This window comes from Oenanthe melanoleuca, chromosome 8 (genome assembly GCF_029582105.1).
Source record: "Oenanthe melanoleuca isolate GR-GAL-2019-014 chromosome 8, OMel1.0, whole genome shotgun sequence".
Classification (NCBI taxonomy): Eukaryota; Metazoa; Chordata; class Aves; order Passeriformes; family Muscicapidae; genus Oenanthe; species Oenanthe melanoleuca.
Window position 1 is genome coordinate 15,808,831 of NC_079342.1, and position 21,647 is coordinate 15,830,477.

At 35.3% G+C, this 21,647-nt stretch overlaps 1 protein-coding gene across 3 annotated transcripts in view; it reads left to right on the top strand.

The window, feature by feature from the left end:
- Positions 1 to 21,647, top strand: part of USP33 (ubiquitin specific peptidase 33) — a 37,276-nt gene that overhangs the window by 4,563 nt on the left and 11,066 nt on the right. The window contains exons 2-17 of one of the 3 annotated variants that reach the window (XM_056497268.1): positions 1,307 to 1,445; positions 2,466 to 2,519; positions 4,181 to 4,243; positions 6,433 to 6,585; positions 7,765 to 7,864; positions 10,798 to 10,867; positions 12,104 to 12,217; positions 12,902 to 12,980; positions 14,638 to 15,058; positions 15,442 to 15,582; positions 17,050 to 17,162; positions 18,451 to 18,623; positions 18,735 to 18,829; positions 19,411 to 19,444; positions 20,211 to 20,256; positions 20,914 to 21,094. In XM_056497268.1, the coding sequence (XP_056353243.1) occupies positions 1,365 to 1,445; positions 2,466 to 2,519; positions 4,181 to 4,243; positions 6,433 to 6,585; positions 7,765 to 7,864; positions 10,798 to 10,867; positions 12,104 to 12,217; positions 12,902 to 12,980; positions 14,638 to 15,058; positions 15,442 to 15,582; positions 17,050 to 17,162; positions 18,451 to 18,623; positions 18,735 to 18,829; positions 19,411 to 19,444; positions 20,211 to 20,256; positions 20,914 to 21,094 (1,918 nt within the window). In that variant the 5' untranslated portion in view covers positions 1,307 to 1,364. Of the gene's footprint in view, positions 1 to 1,306; positions 1,446 to 2,465; positions 2,520 to 4,180; positions 4,244 to 6,432; positions 6,586 to 7,764; positions 7,865 to 10,797; positions 10,868 to 12,103; positions 12,218 to 12,901; positions 12,981 to 14,637; positions 15,059 to 15,441; positions 15,583 to 17,049; positions 17,163 to 18,450; positions 18,624 to 18,724; positions 18,830 to 19,410; positions 19,445 to 20,210; positions 20,257 to 20,913; positions 21,095 to 21,647 lie in introns of all 3 variants that reach the window. The other 2 variants (XM_056497267.1, XM_056497269.1) reach the window with 2 other exon arrangements.

Below are 21,647 nucleotides of genomic sequence, written 5' to 3' on the forward strand. Positions count from 1 at the left end.
TATAATATAATATAATATAATATAATATAATATAATATAATATAATATAATATAATAACAATGTTTATAGTAATTAAACAGACAATTTTTATACATACACACATATTTATAGGAAAATGACCCAAGAGAGCTGAAATGGCTCTTGGTTCAGAGGGATCTTATTGCAAGGCAATGGAAGTAAAAAGTCAGACATAATAACCTGAAAGTGTACCAGGGAGTGTTTCTGAGATGCCCATTAGTCAGGGTTTGTTTTCCCCCACTCTGTCAAAACTGTAGGGTGCTTAATATTGTAATGGGTGATTGGTCCTGTAAGTGGAAGGAGCAAACCTAAAGCTGCCAAAGCACACAGGCAAAGTGGAAGGCGGTGTTGATAACGGTGGCAAAGGCTGCAAACAGATCGAGGAGGGTACATCACTGAGCTGAAGTTTAGTTGCAAGGCTTGATAAAGGAGCACTACATTGGACAGATAATAATTGGGCAGAAAAAGTTAATATTTTCTTGGCCTTTAGAGAGATTGAGTCATCACTAGTAATTCAGTGACAAAACTGAAACAAAGTTATTGGATAGTTCCTATCTGAATGAGTCAGTTGGAGTATTTATATAAAAAGAACATGAGAGTTATATTTTAAAAATTTAAATTTTCCTTCTGTTGCTTTCTACGCAACTATTGAAATGATAATGACAAAATGATTGTATGCAGCATTCTTTATTTCTGATAAGTTTCTGTGTCTGCACCAGAAACCTTGGATGGGCAAAGAGAACAAGATAAAAGCATTGCTGAGTGTTTAGTGCTCTGTGTTAGTTGCAAGTTTCAGTCTCCTTTTGATATATAATATGTCTGAATCTAGGATGTGCCTTTGTAAATAAATAAAACCAAGATAAAGTTTCTTTATCCTGTGATGAACGAGTCTTGTGTTTCTGCAGTTTAGCCTTCAGAGCTTCAGCAGTGTTTCAAAGATCCTTTTCCAGAACATATAGGCAAATCCACTGTTAGGAAGGCTTAGAAACAAATGTTTATATCATTTGTGTGCCATGGCAGAGTCCAGAAAGTTAAATAATTAACCCAAATCATCTCTGCTCCATTCAGAATTATTTTACTTTATGACCTAGAAGTCATTGGATTTCATTTCAGAAGTCAACAGGTTTAGTTTTGGGCTATTGGAGTCTCTTGAAAAAGTTATTTACATTGACTTAGTCTAAAGAGGCACATTGTTTTAAAAGTTATGTATATGTTGCATATTGGATATCTAGTATTGTGGTCTATTCTAAGGAGTTGGGTTTTATTCATTCTTACTCCTGTTGACAGGTGATTCCCTGGTGTTGAAAATTCCAGCTACAGGATTTCAGAAAATACAGCTTCAGCCATGTCATTACCCAGTGGCAATTGCCCACACTTGGAATCAGTTGGTGAGATAACAAAGGAGGAATTGATACAGAAATCTCATGTGAGTTGTAGCAATTCACTTTCTTCCTATCACTGTTACTGGTCAGGTTTTTTAGGTCCACATTTCAATGTGTTATTAGTTACAAGGTGCATTTAAGTGTCAAGTATGAATAAAAGCTCCTCCACTGGAATAGTAAGGTTTAAATAAAATATGAGAAGAATTGTGGGCTTGATGAAGCTGAAAAACTATTTTTCAGCACTTAAAGAGCACCTTTGCTACAAGTGATGTTTTATTGGAATCATTGGTTAGAAGAGTTAGCAAAGCACCAAACTGAATTTCATTTTCATTGCCATTGCAGCATTTAGTTATTTGGAATATTAGTGTAGTATAGTACAACTGACTTAAAGTAGCAACTGTAAAAAGAAATTGATGCTTGAGTTCACTTGGGTAACAGTTCTTTTTGATAGAGAATCCACAGTTTGAGAAACCTTCAGTCCCTCAACTCTTGGTTTCAAGCTAGTATTAATAAACGGAACAAAGAAGGATCTTGCAGCTCGTTTAAGTAGCTAGGAAGTGATGAAACATGAAACCTTTTCTGTCCATGGTGCTTAATTTCTGTAACAGTGAATTTGCTGCTGAGGAAAACAGCATTTCTCTACTGTTGCATCTGATTTGTGTAAACCTTTGCTGGTGGTGTCTGCAAGAAGGAACATGAAATTATTGGAAGTTCTATCACTGTTGTTTCTTCTGATGTTAAATTTATAGGAAAGACCAATTATGAGAGTTATTATTATGTCATATGATACATATTTATGCCTTATTTAGAAAAGCAATTTTTGGTTTAAGATGAAAACTCAGAGATAAATCTGAGATTTTAGTGGAAAAATATGCTGATCTTGAGATTATGGGGAGCAAAACCTAGATTGGTTATCAACATATCCCTTTTTTAAAGTAAGTTTAAATTTTAAGTGTTCATCTGATAGTAAGCTTTACAGTATTTTTTCTTGTTTTGTCTTGAAGTTGTGCTTTACTGGTGAAAATAAGTGAAATAAAACTTGCTTTTGTGTTGGACTTTAATAGGGCACTTGTCAGGACTGTAAAGTCAGAGGACCCAACCTTTGGGCATGCTTAGAGGTAAGTTGTTCTCTTGTTCCACACTAGAGTAATTTTCTAATAAAAATAAAGTTTTTAAGCAACACTAAGAAAAAGCTCCTTATTTTGAAACTTGCAAAAACTTGTATGAACAAATTTAATACAGTCTTTACCCTGGATATAGCTCTGTCATAAATATGCTTTTGCCTGACTCTTCTTGCTGTCTACAAAAAACTTTAATTTTCATTGTATTTAAAGAACATATAAATATATTGCTTCTGACTAATCAATGATCCAAACTGGAAAGCATTTAGTTAACTTAGTTTTTAAAATATCTTGTGAGTTCTTTGGACTTACAGCTGTTTACAGAGATTGAAATTTTGCCCCATAGCCTTGACTTCATTTCATGGCAATTTTTCTTTAAGTGCTGTCAGAAAGTTGTCTAGGCTAATGCCCCCTTTAGGTGTATGTATAAGCAATTTTTCAAATTCCCTTCATTTGTATCCTTTTAGGTGGATGGTAGTGACAATTAATAGATCAGATTATTTTGCTCCTTCTGTCAATAACAGATGAAGGGGGAAAGAAACCGTGTTTAACGTCTTTTGTTAGATGGCCCAAAGTTTTAATTATGTATAAAAAAACCTCTTGGGAGTGGGGAAGAGGTGTTCAGGGATGCATCAACCTGGCGAGGTGGGAAAACACTGTCAAGCTTAAAACATGTTTTTTTTTTCTCACATAGAGCTCTTAGACTGTTACTGAAAAGCTAAATTTTATACCAACATTTCCATAGGAGAGTCTTGTATTTGCAGTAGGATACTTAATGTCATGCTGTGATGTTTCTCCTCTTGGATGAATTGGCATCTTGCTTCACTTTTTTCAGTAGAAAAACCTGGTGAGATCCCAGCATGTAAACAATCTGTAATTTACCAAATATCTGTGATCATTTAATATAGAAAATAGGCCGTGTTCAGCTACTATTTGATTGTAGAAATTAACGTGCTTAGAGAGTTACACAGATAACCTGCTGTGCCCTCCAGTGTGATTGGCCTGACCCAGGCAAATGAGGACTTAGCAAGAATTAGCAAAGCAAATAGCTTGAAGATCAGTAGCTGCAAGATTCCACGCTCAACTCAGCCAAATATATTTTGCAATGTGCATGATTAAAATTGACAGTTATTTTGCATGTTATAACTAGAATGTGGCAAGTTCTTAGCCATGTTGTGCTGGGAACTTATGTAAAGGTGAAGACAGTAATTAGTTGTAAAGTAATGCTCTGATGAGTAGGCATTGCAGATGGGGCATGCAGGGATTTTCATATAAACATGTCTGAGGCTGTTGCCATTCAGTATTTCACCACTCAGACACTGGAATAACTTTGTATTTTCTGCAACAATCTTTACTAAATAAGGAATTGTAAAAAATAAGTGTTTTCAGTAATATGAATAAATATATAAAAATGGCTGAAAAAATTATATTCTAAACATTGCCTGTCAGTGTGAGAAGTTGAGCTAAATCTTGCAGCATTCTTTTTTGCTTTAGGTGATATTTATTTTATTGCTTACTGTGCATGTCTCTTGGTTTGTGTAGGACTCAAGTTTGAAATTTGAGTGAATTTTAAAGGGACTGACAGTATATTCCTATTCTGTAAACTTGTTTGAGAACACTTTTTAATTCTGTATAATTCTGTGTATCTTGCCCAACAGAACAGGTGTACGTATGTTGGCTGTGGTGAATCCCATGTTGATCACAGTACCACCCATTCCCAGGTATGTGTATGTGCTGGTAACACAGTTCCTTAAAGCAGTGGAGTTAGAGAACTTTCATTTCAATGAAGTAATAACCTATGTTAGCTAACTGTTGCATCTGGTTGCTGCTTGGAGTGATAGCAGGTAGTTGCAACATGTGTGGAGGTTTGATTAATTGTAATTGTTTCTCATGTTATAGAAGCAGGTCTTGGTAATTTAGGAATGAGTTTACAGGTTTTGTGCAGTTGCATAATTATGCAATTCTTCTAAAGAAGATGATGCCAGTGAAAAAAAGAACAGTAATTACTGATGGTTTTAAAGATGCACAGATAAAAGACTTACTGAGTACCTCAGCTTATGTGTAGTGCTTCACTACTGCAGTCTAAATTTCTGGGACTGTGGCTGCCTGATGGGTAAGAGAAGAAAAGTTACATTAATGTCACTACTGCAGTCTAAATTTCTGGGACTGTGGCTGCCTGATGGGTAAGAGAAGAAAAGTTACATTAATGGAAAGATGAAGAGGTGTAAAATAGGGAGTATAAATTGCTAGAGACAGGTGCTTTGTTTTTGCAATATGCTCCATATTTTACAGTTTGTCAGTAAATGCATCTAAAGTTCCTCACTGAAGAATTTTTGGTCCCTAAAATTACTAAAAAAACACTGGTGAATATTAAAATTAAGGAATAGCTTATACAGAGGTTTTACAAGAAATATGTGATGTTATGACTGCATTTTACCACCACTCCTGATTTTTTGTTTTGAAGCAGGATCTTGAGTAGAGTGAGTATTTATACAAATTGGAAGTGCATTAATATAAATCTACAGAAATACTTTCATGGGTTTTTTTTAATCAGCTGTTAAAGCTGAATCACAGTTTTAAAGCCTTTACAATAGACTGAGAAATGAGGTGTTTCTGGAGTAGTTGGGTACCAGATGATCCCTGAATTTCTTGCCTACAGTTTTATACCTCTTGGCTTCTTACAGTAGTTTATTCCTGCTTTACATACTGCCCTAGCAATGTTATGTACTTGCCAGGTAGGAGAAAACAGGCAAGCTCTGCCAGTGACATCCTTGTCTTGATTTTCTTATTACTTAATTTTAATTTGAGGATAGTAAGCACTTTTTCTGGATTCTTCTTTAATAAAAATATCAATAAACTTATTAGGATGATGAAGTGAGGTTGGCATGAATCAACTTCTGCTTACTCCAGTTTGCACCAGCAATGCTCCCTGTACTGCAAATAGTCATGTTCATTGCATCCACTCCAAGGAAATCATTAAGCCATGCTCTGAAGTCTTGTCATTATGTACGGATCTGAAGCTGCAGAATTAAGCATATTCTTGTGATTAAAGTTGTTTGACTTGTTTATGTAAGTGTGATGTTTTTAGTAGGAGAGGGTTACCTAATGAGATTTTAGCTTACTTTACATTAAAAATATTGTTCTTGTACAAGATTTTGTTAAGGGAGGAGGAACTTCGGCCTCCTGCAGCAGTTGTAGTATTGTCCTAATTTCTAATGAATCCCTATTGTCTGTAAACCTGGCTGATAGTGACATATAAGAAAGAAATACAGGAAGGATTAGTGAAAATATTTGGAGGAAGATAACAATTGTGTGCCCAATCTCACATTAAGCAAGGAGGTTAAAAAATACTAAGATTTGAACAGTAAAAATATTATTCATCTGTCAAGCTTATATTGCTTCAGAATGTGAAGCTGTCAACAAAAGAACTATTTGAGTCTAGAATTCTTGCTTTAATATGAGGACCTCTTACTGTAATTGAACTAAAAATTTTATCTTAGTCTTCAGATTGCTGTAAATAGGCAGTAGAAATAAACATTGTAGAGGAGGTAGCTCCCATTGTGGCCAATTACAGATATTCCTTGAAATGTGGTTTGCTGTGAATTGTAGCACTTCTAACAAGAATAAGAAGGTTTCCTTCTTACTTTTTTAATTACAGAGAGGCATGTCAGATATGACAGAGTCTTAGATTCTGATTGCATCTTGTTGCTAATTTGAGTAATTTATACTAAACTGAATGTTTGTGCTAGAATTTCAGTGACTGAATTACTCTTTTTTAGTATTGTAACACACATACTTGTTTCATTGTTGAAAAACCTAGAATTTTAATGTATCTATTCTAGCTTGCATCTAGCAGTATTTAGTTATTCCTGATTTCTGAATCCCAGTTGTGGTTTTTGTTCTGTTTTAGGAGACAAAGCACTGCCTGACTGTCAACCTTACTACTCTCCGTGTTTGGTGTTATGCCTGTAGTAAGGAAGTGTTCCTGGACAGAAAATTAGGATCTTATTCTCCACTACCAAGTACAAGATTGTCTCACCAAGCACAAGAAAACAGTGTGCAGGTATTTTTTAACCCAATGGAACAAAATCAGCTGTAGCTTTGCAGTAAACATTGTGTTTTCTCTTAAGTGAGAGACTGACTTCTCCATTCTTCTGGCTGAACTTTCTATTAATTCCTCTCTATTTTCATAATTTTTTTTTTTTTGTTTCACTGGCATCAGTAGTGTTCACTCTGATCTTTTTTTTCTTAGATAAGTATTGTCTTAGAGAAAGTTACACTGAGATTTCTTAAGTACAATTGGTTGGAATAATTCGTGTAGCTGGAAAAAAAGGTGTTATTTCTTTATTGCATGTGTAATGTAGTTACTTAAACATGACAGATAACTCGGTTAACAGTCACAAGCAGAAGTACAGTATTTCTAAATGTGTTCTGCCTGAGACAGAGAGCAGTAGAAGAGAGACCATCATGCACAGGTTGAACAGAAAGATGGGCAGTTTTTCAGTCTATGTAAATTTACCTCAAAGACTGGTATTTAATGTTAATAATAATTAATAATTAATCTGATAATTTTCTCATAAACTGCCAGCAGTTCAATTGGAATATTCCCATTGGAATTTAAAAAAAAAATCTGTTGTCTACAGATTCTTTCACTTGATGGAAAGCTGAGTTCAGACTTCTGAATTTCTGTTCTATTTTATTTGACCTTCTTTAGTCTTCTGGGGAAACAGGCATACAGAGTCTATGAAGCATTTTGTTCAGGGTTTTTATTTATGTGCTCACAAAAAGAGCTTGTCATTCAATAAATGCCTGCCTGACTACTAGTTTGTTTCTCTATTTGTACATTTTTCTTTCAAGAGTTTGTCTTCATTTACTGTAGTGAGCCATCTGGTGGCACATCAAAAACACCTACACTGGCTTAGGTGATGACTCCTGCCTTAGCTCTTCCGTGCTGGCTACTTCATTATCCTTGGCAAAGGAATGCCATCCCTGGCTTTGTGTTGGTTCCTTCAGCTGTCCTTACAAAAATCATGCAGTGATCTGAAAACAAAAGCATGGGGGGTTTTTAGTAAACTTTTTATGGGTACCTGTGAAATCCTGGTGTTCTCACTTCCTGTGCAGTGAGATTTCAAAATGTTTTCACATAATTTTCCAGTTCTAGATTTGTTGGTTAAATTACATGAAAGCTTAATTAAGTGAAAAAGTGATGAATTAAAGTAAATACTCTTTTTCTCCTTTTAAGGATTTTAAAATACCCAGTAATCCCACACTGAAGATTCCATTAGCAGCTGTATTTGATGACTTAGATATAGAAATGGAAGAAGATGAATTGAAGACCAGAGGTAATGAAAGCATTACCGTGTGCATTATTGCATGAATGTGTTTTCAAGTCTGTTTTCCAGCTGTGTTCTAATTCTTTCCTAAGTGGAACTGTTTTTTTTTGTGCTCCAACTCAGATGTTTATTTTTAATTTCATCTTTCTTGCAGCAGTCTTTCTTACCTTCAGAGCAGAGGCTGTTGCCTGAGTTTGGCTGTTGCCAAAGCACATTGGAGTAATGTTCAGTGAGAGTAATGTTCACTTGGTACTGTAGCCACTTAGGTTCAAGTAGGCTTTTTTAAAATCTGTTTTGCCTGCCATAAAAGACTCTTGATTTAAATACTTTCCTTCATTTTGAATAATACTCTTCTGAGCCTGTAGTATCCTAGTGTGGGGATTTGTTTATTTGTTTTCTCCTTGACATAATTGATTTCATGCACTGCCAACTTTCTCATATCAAAGATTACGCCACTCTAATACTAAATCTAGTGTATAGATGAAAATTAGTGTGATGAAATCCCAAACTGTGAAGTTTTAGTCTTTCATTTCATAAGAGAACATAATAATTACTATTTCTTAAAAGTCTCCAATTATTATTGATCATTCTAAAACTTATATGTGTATTTGATGGTAAAGAAAATATTTCTAAGTACCATTTTTTCTGAAAAATATGACCAGCAGATTGTTGAGCTGTAGTTTTTGAGGTGCCATTGCATATATTTCAAGACAGTTTGTTTTCCATCAGTGCTGAGAGAAAAGTTATTTTGATTTATGCATATGCTAGTTTTGGCTGAGCAAGAGTTAGTTATGTTCACAGTAACTGCTGTGGGGCTGTGTTTTTGGGTTTGTGCTGAAAACAGGTTGATAATGTAGAGATGTTTCAGTTATTGCTGAGCAGGGCTTACACACAGTTAACCTTTTCTGTTTCTCGCACCACCCACCAAGGAGTGGGTTGAGGCTGCACAAGAAGTTGGGAGGGGGCACAACTAGGACAGCTGACCCAAGTGATCCCTGGGATAATCCATAACATGTGGCATCCTGGGAGAGGAAGAAGGAAGATTGGGACTGTGAGAGTCAGGGTGTTTGTCTTCCTGAGTATCAATTATTCATGATTGAACCCTGCTTTCCTGGAGATGGCAGACCAGCTCCCTGCCTAGGGGAAGTGGTGAATGAGTGCCTTGTTTTGCTTTGCTTGTGCAAGCAGCTTTTGCTTCACCTATTAAATTGTCTTTATCTCAACCCACGAGTTTTCTCAGTTTTACAATTCCCCCCCCATCCCACTATTAGGGAGTGAGTGAGCAGCTCTGGGAGGTTGAGTTGCTGGCTGGAGTTAAATCACAGCAAGGGGTGTCATTTCTCCCTCACTCATCTTCTACCGGCTTTCCCTCTGCTAAGTCTGCTGGCACTGGTCAGAAAACCTGCCTTGTCCCTTCTGTTGTCTGGCACAGTCTTACAGGATGTGACACCACCCCACTAATTTGCCATCTGCCACCATGTGTTCTCTTCCTAGTTAGTTTCTCCAACCAATGCATGTATTTGTATAATTTTATCTCTTCTTGTATTATGAATATTTTGGGGAATGTAGTTTACATTGCAATAATACACAATTAGAATTTTGAATTAAAGTTCCCAGTAATGATGATGTGACTATGTTAAGACACTTTTTCAAACTGAAAGAAAGAAACTTCTTTAGCTTTGCTTTAAGTTTGGTCTTTAAATTTCTTTTGAAATGCTTTTGAGTAAGCAAACATTAGAATATGTATTCACAAGAAAAGATGTCTATTTGAAAACTTTCCTTGTAGTACTTGGAAAAATGCAGTGAGACTATCTTCCTGAAATATGTGCTGCTTCTAAAAAAACTGAAGTAAAATCAAAATTCTCTAGCTATTCTTGCTTTCCAATTTCAGTAACAACAATTTTTTTCTTTGTAGCAGAATTTGAAATGCCTGTTCAGATACAAGGAAGCAGGACTGTATTTCCATTCAGACAGTTAGAAGGACATTTTAAAACTTAATTTTGAAGTCCTGTCTATTAGAAATTGTAACTGAAGTAACCCAAGTGGTTTTCAGATGTTAGATTTTATTAATAACTTATTTTTCTGCCATAGACCAAAACTACCAGGATAGTTCCTATACTTCAAAAATTGCATAGTCATCAGTACTGATTGCTGAATGTTTGGCAAGTTTTTTACATTTGTAGATCTTACTCATGATTTGCTTAGCAATGTTACTGTTCCCTCATACAAAATCAATTTTATTTTGAAATATTACATCATTAATATAATATTTTAGTAGCCATGAATAGCATAATTCATGCATAGCATAATTATAAAAAGACTATATGTCAAATGTAACTTTCATATATGTGGAAAAAGTACATGTGACTATCTGTAAAGAAAGTAACAGTGTGTGTTAGGAAATAAACTATATGGGAAAGTCTAGATTGAGCAATCTGTTAATAAAAATAAAGGTGTATCATTGCAATAGAAAAAGTCTAGTGCAGGACTAGCCTGAGATAATGACATGCTGAGTAGGTTTTGAATGTTGAGTGTAATCTGATCTAGCATGAATTTGGGACAGAAGAATGAAATCTTTGAGAAGACTCTGGTAATATGATTAGTTACAAATGTAGCATAGTAACAGTTTAACTGAACAGGTAAGTCATTAAGCTGAAGTAAAACTTCAGTGTTGATACTTTAAATTAGACTCTGCAGATGTCATAAACCATGCAAAGTTAGTGAGATGAAATACAGTCCACTTGCCTGAAGTGTTTTTTAGTCAATTGAGATCAAAACATTTAATTACTACTAATAATTAGATTGGTATTCCTTTAAGAGGTCCTGTGTTTCTTTTAGTTGCAATTTTGCATTATAATTGGCATCCCAAGTGTTCTATGAGTATTTTGATTAGTATGTATTTTCTCAGAATTATTGGATTAACAGACTTGTATTTATTTCAGGTCTAACAGGATTAAAAAATATTGGAAACACTTGTTACATGAATGCAGCTTTACAAGCTCTTTCCAACTGGTAAGGAAAAAATGATAGTTCATGCAATTTTATATTTGCTTATGCATGCATTTTTTCCAGATGTACTTAAGGGATTTGGAGAGATGCATTGCCATGGAAGAGGACATGCATTTGTTGAATCTCAGTCTTGTATACTGAAAACAATTTGTTATGGTATATGGGCCACTCAGCTTTTTTCCAGTTTCATTATAATGCCTCCTAAGTAAAAATATATGCAGTTTTAGAAATTAGAGGAAAATCTGAAAAAAGCTACTGGATTTGTGGGTTAGTCTTAGTATTTTTTTCCTTTGCTACAGAAAAAGCAAAGGAAATGGATAAGAATAAAGAGATACTAGGATCAGAATTCAGTTGTTAAAAAGAATGTATCTGGAGCATGCTGTGCTAAGTCATGGTAGGAATGAAGGAATGCAATATCCCATGTCACCCGTGGGAATTCTAGAGAAATTCATGAAGGAAAAATCCACACAAGTGGAAGAGATAGAAGCAGTACCCCAGCTGGAAAGCTCCCTGCAGCAGGAGTGGCAGGTCCTGAGCAGGTGTCACAGGGTCACTGTGAGCCATAGGCCAAGAGCAGGCAGGGCTAAGGGTCTTGCTGGGGCTCTTCAGTGGCAGAGAGGAGAATTGAGGCAGATCTCTCTAGAAGATAAAGAAGTGGACAAGGCACCATGAGGAAAGTTGAGAAATGCCAAATTTTGGGAGTACACTGGGATGTCTCCTTTTCTTGGAGAGAAATGGGTCCAACATATATTAGGGTTGTGACTTCAGAAAGGAGGTTGAAAGGAGAGGAGACAGTGTGTGAGTTGGCAACACTGCATGAAGTAAACACTGCATGAAAGAATCATTTAAGTATAAATTATTTGTCTACACATCTTGTGGCACTGTTAGATTCTAGAGGAAAGATTTGTTCAGGATGCTGTTTATGGACTAGGCTCGTGGTGATTGTTGCTGGAGTGGTGCACGTGTACTTCTGTGACAGCTTGTAGGAATTGCCTTGAATCCCATTAGACAATGCTGGTGCTTTGAGAAATGTCAGAGCAGGTTTGAGCAGCAGCATGGCTGTACTGCTGAAGTTGTCCTACCAGGAAATGTTTGGTTGCAGCGTATAAGAACGTAGGAACTGAAATTGTTCATTTATAGAATAGCATTGCTCTTACATTATAATCCTGTATGAAATAAAAAATTTCCTCTTGTATTTTAACAACCTGAAAAAAATACTGTTTTCTTCTTTTTATTCAGCCCACCTTTGACGCACTTTTTTCTTGACTGCGGCGGCTTAGCCCGAACAGATAAGAAACCTGCAATTTGTAAAAGTTACCTCAAGCTGATGACAGAACTCTGGCACAAGAGCAGGTATTAAATCATTCTGGTGATGAAATGATAATAAATAGATTCCAGAGTCATGAGGGATGCATTAATCTGGCCTAGGTTTCTAGTTTTTATTTCATGTGTTCACAGAATTCCTCTTAAAAAAAAAGTTAGGAAGGAAAGACTGACTTGCAGGAGTCAAGCACTCCTTACAACCTATTCTTTTTCATATATACCAAAGATAGGACAGGAAATAGATTAGATGACGAGCATTAAGCTCTTAAAAATGTTTATATTTGCCAGAAATACATCTAAAATGTTTAACTACTTTATCCTTTCTGTGTCCTTTGTTCCATATCAATGTTTAGCAGTTTCTCTTATTTCTTACTTCCTTATGGAATTTGTGTAATATCTAGCTAAGAAAATACTTCAAAATATAAATACAAAGGTAAAGAAACAGTAATTGTGCATAGTGCCAAGAGTATGTCTCATTTGTTGTTTGATTTTCTGACAAGAAACGTGGCATGAAAGGCCTGATATAGTTACTGTTTCAGTTGGGTGACAGGTTTTTAAAAATTATGTAGTTAATAGTTCAATGCCAATATTATGTTTTGTTAAGAGTAATATTATTTATGTTCGGTTGCAGGTAACGGTATGATACTAGTAAAGATGGAAAAAGAATTTTAATGGATTTTTCAATGTTTATATATTTAAAACTTTTTTTTTTAGGCCTGGATCTGTTGTTCCTACTGGTTTATTTCAAGGAATTAAAACTGTTAATCCAATGTTTCGAGGCTACTCTCAACAGGTAAAACTTTTTGATGTCTTTTAAATCTGCTTAAGCCATAAAGTTATCTCTTAATTAGAAAATTAATGTTTAAAATACCTTACTTCTTATACTTGCTTAAAACAAATGCAGCTTAAACTTTAGTTAATATGACTTGAGTGTAGATCATCTGAAATAGAATAATCAGTAGTTAAGTAAGGTTTTATATTTCTTTATATCAAATTCTCAAAAGGCCATCAATTTAGAATAACTCCTTTTCTTTAAGGCAAATACAGTTAATAATATTTGAACTCCTTTGTGCGAAATAATCCTGCTAATATTTGAGCAGTCCCAGAAAACAAAATAAATATGTTCAAAAATAAAAAAGAATATAACAGATTTGTTATATATTTGTCTACCAATGATGTCTAAAAAAAATGCACAGTATGCATTTTATGTAAATGCATAGTATCTTGGAAAAAAAGCCCTCCCCCCCACAAAATGGTGTTTTATGGGAACCACAGGTTGGTAGCTTGATCAATAGGCAGGGATAATCATATAGCAAAGGCATTCTTCAGTTGCTGTTTCATACAGTGTGGAGCACTTCATTAAAAGCTTTAGGACTAGGTGAAAAATGTGAACCTTGTAATTAGAAAAGCTTATTAGTATCTTCTGGGAATCTGCATTTATTAAAATGAATTTTGCTGTTTCCATTATGTTTCATGTTTGTGGAGTGAAGAATTAGGACACATGTTTTATTGTTCAATTGCTGCATGTACTTGTAAAGTCAGTATTTAAATACTAATGTTAATGTTCTGTAATCTGCTCATGAATTTCTAAAGTGCCACCTACATTTCTGAAAAAGCAGAAATTCAGCCTTGATAAGCAAAAAAAAAAAAAATTGTATGGAGGTGATTCTTGCAGCTTTGAACACTGATGAAAACATCTTTTTCCATGCAGAGCAACACTTAATGAGAACCTTTCTAGGTTAGGCCTGGATCATAATTCAGTTGCATGTTCAGCAGGTTTCATGGCAACAATTAAAACACAGCAGGATTTTCATAACCAACACTCTCCTAGTGCCCAGCCTTGCAAGCTGGGCAGCCATGCCCAGTCTTCAGAGAGAAAATTATATTGATCAATGAAGAATGTTTATCTCTTCATCTGTGTCTTGATGTTCTTGTTAATTTTGTTTTTTCGTGAAAGGATTGCCAGTGAGTAGGTATACTGAGGTTTGTACATTACCCAAATCCAAAGTCAGTTCTGCAAGTTGCAAATTTTAAGAAAAGAAATGTTTTGTAGTTGATTTTCTGGATAAAGTTTATAAAAACTGTCTCTAAAATGTTCCATTACAAGCAGAGCTGGGGTCTGACCACACTGCTGGTACTTGAGTTATGTTTATTGTTCCAGTAAACTATGGCTGCATTTTTGCTGGTGTTGTTAAAGTAATTTGTTTTGGGAATTGGAGTGTTTTGAAGGAAACTTGAATGGTAAGATTACTTGTGATGTACAAGAAATGTGTGCAGGAAACTTACATGGTCTGGAAATGAAAGTTATTTTGAACATTAGCTCTGGATAGAGGAACTTACTTTATTCTTCTTTAACAGCCAGCTTTCGTTTTTGTTATCTGTATTTTTTCTGTTATTAATATCTTCCAGATAAAATAGAGTAATATGGTAAAATTTGTTTAAAATTCTAGGATGCACAAGAATTTTTGCGTTGTCTAATGGATTTGCTTCATGAGGAACTTAAAGAACCCGTTGTGGAACTGGAAGATGCCCAGCCTATGAGTGTTGAAGAGAGTATGGAGGAAGATAAGAGCCAGTCAGACTTAAGCTTTCAGCCCTGTGAATCCTGTGGTAACTGTGATAAAACAGAAAATGATACAATTTTCAAACCTGTCTTAGAGGATCCTGCAGAAACAACCATGTTAATTCAGGATGATGATAACAATTCAGTCACATCCAAAGACTGGCAGAAAGAAAAAATATCAAGCAACAAACTTAAACGAGCAAATTCTATGGACGACTTGGAAAAAGACACAAACACTGCTTCAGAGACCACTGAATTTTCAAATAACCAAGGAACTGTCAAAGTACAGATACACAGCAGATTCTCAGGTAATGCATTGCTAAAATGCAATTGAAATAGTCAAAATCTTAGCCAAAATCTGTGGGAGCATAAGTGAGATATAGACTATAGTAGAGGTATAGCTAAAATAAGGTAGGTGGTTTACTTGTAAACAATGTCCCTACTTAGTTTTTTTTTCAATTTAGGTGTTCTGAATTAATTTTTAATTCCCTGGACAAGTTAACTATTTGTACTGGGTAAGGTTTTGGATAACCAGAAGAATGGGTTTTTTTGTTTTGTTCTTAACTTAAAAGGAACTGAAATGGTGCTACATTCCTAAATGTCCAGTGTGATTAAATAAGTTACATGACATTGTGTCTGTTCATTCTGCAGTAATTTTTTTTCTCTGAATTTGTGCAAATCCCAATTTTAGAATACATCAATGACGTTCACATGAATGATGTATCTGCAGCCCAAACACCATCATCAATGGAAGGCATGAACACACGCTTATCAAACAGCCCTCCAAAATCATTCCCATCGTGCTCTTCACTGGCACAAGTCCACAAAAAAGGTAGGGGCTCTTTATTTTCTCTTTTCTGGTACTGAATTACTCCATATTATTGTTTTTGTTGTGTTTCTTAAGTCTTCTTTAACAATGCAGTGTTGTTCCTAAGGGGGTTTTAGCCCTGTTTCTGGTGGGGAGAGGAGGGTGTTATGTGAGCTGGACATGCAAGATTATTCCCTATATTTCTGTAACCTTTCAATTCTTTTGAAGCATGAATAGTATTTGCCTCTATTTTAGGAAGGCAGAATATTATTTTTAGACAATTTTCTCAATTGCAATGGTTTGGAGAGAGAAGTTAGTTCCCCCAGAGGTAATGCTCTCCAGAGAATAAGCTCATTGGTTCTTCAGCAGCAGATCAGTAAATCACCATTTTAGTCAATTAAGGTTTAAGGGGCCACGTATAATTGTACTGTAGATAGGCCGGTAAATGCTGGCTGCTTCATGGTTGTTAACATCCCTGCAGTGCTGAGTATCTCTTTTGACACTGTAGCATGATGCATTTATAAGCATCTGGAATATTTAGACTTTTACTGCCTTTACATATAAAACAGTGCTGCTTTAGGGCATGAGGAACAATATAGAGTTTATTTTACCTGATTTTTCTAACAGTAGAATACTTTAAGCAAAGCTTGTCTTTAAGAGCATGCTTTTAAGGCATTGTACCAAACCAAAATTAATACAACTTTAATATTGTGATCCTGCTTCGTTTAATAGCCTGTCCAGATAAGCTGTGAACATTTGTGTTATTTTTTTAATGCTTTACATTAGTGTTGCATGACAGTGATTTAATGGACTTAAGCCATTGACCTCCTTGGTTCGTTTGTTCAGCAGCTTTGATGCTGCATCTCTACTATTGTCTCCAGTTTTGGCTCCATCATTACAGGAGGGTTTTAGACAACCTGAAGTGAGTCTGCCAGAAGAGGTGCTCAGTCACTGGTGCTTGTCATGCCCAAGGACACGTTGAGAGACCTGGGGTTTTTTGATAAGCTGCTGTTAGGCTGGACTTCAGTTGTACCTTTAGTCTGCTTCAACTGTCTGTCATCAGTGTTGTGATACAGTAACCTTGTGCGTGAGCTTTTCAGCCCAGCATGTTGAAACTTCCCAGGAAGATCTGATCAAATTAAGTGTCAAATAAAATGTTCCTTTTTATACCTTGAGGTATTCCTGCTGAGATAAATCCATCATATGGCAATAGGCTGTAGATTTCAAGACTGGCAGTTTGAGTTTTACTTACAGAGGCAAATGTTTCTGGTGGTTGTCTCCAGCTGCTTGAGGAACCCACATGAATTGCCTGTACTGGCAGTAATGTGATCTTGTAATTCCTAAGAAATATTTAGTAAATAGGAAACAGGGCTTGGCTCATAATTTAACTCTGAATGTATGATACTTCTAATTGTATTACACAAAGCTGAAGTGTAATGAGAATCCACTTTATTTGCCTTACTGCAGCATTTTATTTTTGTCATTTTATAGTTTCAGCGGTGTCATCACCGAAAAGGAAGAAGCGCAAGAAGTACAGGAGTGTTATCTCTGATATATTTGATGGAACTATAATAAGTTCAGTCCAGTGCTTGACTTGTGATCGGGTAAGAAGAGAAAGTTCTGGCTTTTAATATGTTCTTTTCTTACTGCTTTATGAAGATAGTAATTCTCTGGTAACTTTATATTTTTTTGTGGCAGATTTCCTCAGAAGATAAGGGTGTTTCCCACTCATTCTCTCAAATCATGATAGTGGCTACTACCAGCACTTTGTGTTTAGAATAGCTTGTATTCATTGAGGTGAATATTTACTCAGAGCTGAAAAGTAACACTTTGAGAATTGGTTTACAGCAGGGATGAAGAAAGAGGCTTGCTCTCCAACTTTATTTAGGTCTCATTATTTTTTTCTGAATATCCTAATGCATACATGCCACTGTTTTAAGTTCTCAGGTACCTAATGTTTTAAAGAAAAGACAATGATCTAATATATTGCTGTAACTGTCTTATCAGATAGATTGAGACTAACAACATTAAGGTCTTTCAAAAAATCCCAAGTAAAGACACTAACTTTTGCAATTATTAGCTGCTTTCTGAAGTTGTCCTCTACTGCAAGAGGAGATGCAACATAGGAAGGAAGATCATTTTTTTCTGTACTGTTTGCTTAGAGAATTACTTGGATCACATACGTGATCATTTAAACAAGAAGTCAGTTATCTAAATATATCTAGTGGACTGCTTTAGTTTCAAAGCAATAGTATCAAATACTGGATATCCAAATCTTTACATTGGGGACATCTTTCTCAGCATAAGGCTTAAACCTAACCCTGGTGTATTTGCATGCCTTCAATACTCTTGGTTTAGATCTAAATATACAGAGATCTCGGGGTAATCTGGTGAGCAAGTTCAAGAAACAAACAAGAATTTCTAAAATGTGTTTGATGTTTGACTCTGTAACTATGAGATCACTAAATGAAGCACAGGAGCAAGAAAATAGGTCTCCCTTGCAGCGAGTCCAGTTACATCAGGTCAAGATAACATCAAAGTAAAATACTGTGGAAACAATGGACTGAAGCTTTCTGAAACTCTTTTGTGTAACATGGCCTGAGGCAAAAATCATAGTGCTTTGTATGACTGATAGGAAGACAAATAATAATGACCTAAAAAATGTTTCAGTGATAACAATGTGCAAGTTTATTCTAAAATATTATTTTTTAGTTCCTCTTTTTTAGAAAATGAATTCTTATTAATCTACTTTTTTATAATTAATTTCCTACCTAATGGAATTTTCAGTTATGCTGTGACTGGGTAGTTACTAATGGACTTTACAGAATTCAGTTTAATTACTGTTTCTCTTCAAGCTTAACTCCATTGTGTTTCATTTATTTTCTTCTTCAGCTATCTGTAACCCTGGAGACCTTTCAGGATCTATCCTTGCCTATTCCAGGTAAGGAAGATCTTGCTAAACTCCATTCTGCAAGTCATCAGACATCATTAGTCAAGGCAGGGTCATGTGGAGAAGCATATGCCCCCCAGGGATGGATAGCCTTTTTTATGGAATACTTCAAAAGGTAAATAATATTTACCTTGTTTGATTTAATTATCTATTTTGAAATTCTTGTTTCTGCTCTTCTGGCAGAACATTTGTTGGTTTTCTTTCTTTTCTGTCAATGATGTTTCAGGTTTGTTGTCTCATGTGTTCCTAGCTGGTTTTGGGGTCCAGTTGTAACCTTACAAGATTGTCTTGCTGCCTTTTTCGCCAGAGATGAGCTCAAGGGTAAGAGGTTAATTACCTGAATATGTTTCTTGTATGGTTTTTTCCTCCTGTCACCATGAGATGATTAATATCTTCTTAGCTTAATGCAGTTAAGCAGAGGCCACCTGTTAGAGTATAATACAGTCAATCCTTGTTCTTTTGGGATCATTCATTTCAGAAAGGTAAGTTTCTCATTCAAGTGATTATTTGAGAAAAATGCCTATGAAAGCTGCTTTAGAAATGTCAAGTCAGTCTGAATTTGGTTTAGTGAAATTATATCAACTGAAGGCTCATAAAAACTTCAAACCCAATATTTTAATATTCATTCTCATAACCTCAATTTGGACACAGTAAATTATTTCCCTTTTAAACTATATGGCATTGTCTCTTCAGATTATACTGTATTGCTTCATAGTTGAAGACATAAAACCTAAGAACCTTTACTATAGTTGCTATGTCAATTCTACTATGACTGTTAAATATTGAATGCAACCTAAAGATAAATTCCCTTGAAACTTCTTTCTATCAAATGTACACACTTAAAGGATAACTGTTTGGATTTAGAGAATAATAGCAGGTTTTCTTCTCCCTGATGTTTACAGGTGATAACATGTATAGCTGTGGAAGGTGTAAAAAGTAAGCTGGCTTTTACCTTTGTTTTACTTTGTCTTAATTTGAGGTTTTACTGTTTCTATAGTCAAGAGGCATTTATTTCTGTTGGGTAGATCCCAGTACTGTTCATCTTTTGATTTGACCCTGTGTTCTTACTGTCAGAAATTCAGGGGTCAGGAAGCACTGACTTACCCTACCACATGTGCTTAATTCTTTCTCATGCCCTTACAATTTAGACATAAGTTGATTTTGTTTGACAAAATAAAAGCTCTTTGCCCTCTCTTGTACTAGCAGCTTTCCCCTGACATGCAGTACGTCACTAAGGTGTGTCAAATAAATAAACTATGGCTTTAAATACTAAAGAACAAAGAAACAGAAGTGGTCTGAAGACTGCTTGAAGCCCTTTGTTACAGGAATGTTATTCCTTCTTGTATGTACTGTAGATAATTTCTTAGAGGCAAACTTAATTCTTTTCTTTTTTGTCTTTTGCTGGATAATCAGCGTTCATAAAGCCTCAAGTTCTTACCTCTGTGTTAAGAGAAACAGTTATCTAGTTAGTGGGGACTTGATTGTAATTGCTGTTTTGAATTTTTCAACAGTACAGATTTTCTTGTCTTATGAACCATCATTGTTTGTATCATTTTGGCTACTCCATGTCTAGTCTACATTCCAGAAATACTTTAGGTTTACTAATGCAATGTTCAGCTTAGGCTTTTGCTGATCTAGTGCAATAAAGTAAAACCTTTCCAGAGTTAATTATTTGATTTGGTTTGGTTTTTCCTTTGCTTAGGTTAAGAAACGGAGTGAAATTCTGCAAAGTGCAAAAATTTCCTGAGGTACTGTTAAAATATATACTTTAAAGCACTTTTTCTGCATGATTAGGAATGTGGTAAGACTAATAAGTTGCATGCAGTAAATTGTGTTTATAATGCTGTGTGATGAAAGTCTGTCTTCATATTGGCATTTGTTTAAGATTGTGAGCAACGTGGTTGTTCATCCTGTAAGAAAATTAATCTTGTACATGACAAGTACAGGAATGGCATTTCCCTATGTTGTTACTGTCTGCAGACCAACAGTAGTAACATTTCTATTCTGTGTTATTATATATACTACTGTTTAAACTGCAGGTTATAGAATTAAACTCCACAGCCAGACTGGAAAGCTTTTCTATAAGTAACATTTGTAACTTTACATTTAAGAAGTAATCTGATCTTATTTTTCAAAGTATGAGTTGATAGCTTCAATAATCAGGAAGAATTAATGTTCCTCATTACAAGATAGTGCAATATGTGCATTGAGAAAGAGAAAAGGTACATTTTTTTAGTGCTGCATCAATGTTAGTAGCTGCAGCTGATTAAAACACAGAGCTTGCTTCAGGTCGTAGGGAAAACTGTTCCTTTGGGATTATAAAAGAAGATGGTGCACCCAGTTTAGGTATGTAATATCAAATAGCATATATAGTTCTTGATTGAATCTGTCACTCCTTCTTACAGATTCTGTGCATTCATCTCAAAAGATTTAGACATGAACTCATGTTTTCCACAAAAATTGGGACCCATGTGTCCTTTCCATTGGAAGGCCTTGACCTTCAGCCTTTCCTTGCGAAGGACAGTCCAGCTCAAATTGTGACTTATGATCTCCTGTCTGTCATCTGCCATCATGGAACTGCCAGCAGTGAGTATGAGCTTGATTGTTTTCTTTGCAATTGGTACATGTACATCAGCACTCTTCTTTGAGGATGATGACTATATACTGAAGGGTAAATAGATAAAAAATGATAATTAGAATGTGAAAGGTGATTGCTGTGATTTTTACCTTGACCCAAAACATTTAAAGCTTGCTTTGAAAGCGTTGGCACATCTTTGGAATTTTGTGGTATGACTAAATAAAATTGAAGGTGGAAAAAAGTTAACAGGTCTAGGAATATTAAGTAAGAAAACTATTGAACAACATAAATGTACAAATAATGTTGCCAGCAGATGACCAATTGATCAGCTACTCTACACAACTGCTGTTCATGTCAATGCTTTGTAGGCTTTAGCTTTTGGAAACTGTTTACAAAGCACCACAAAGATGCTAGTCATTTTTAAAAAAAATATGTTCTGTCACTGCCATTTAACCCCAAAACAGGTGGTAATTTCTATTTGTGGGTAGTGATGAGTAGCTGAATAAACATCTTGTATGTTAAAATAATTTCTGCCTAGATGATTTCACTATTTATGTGATT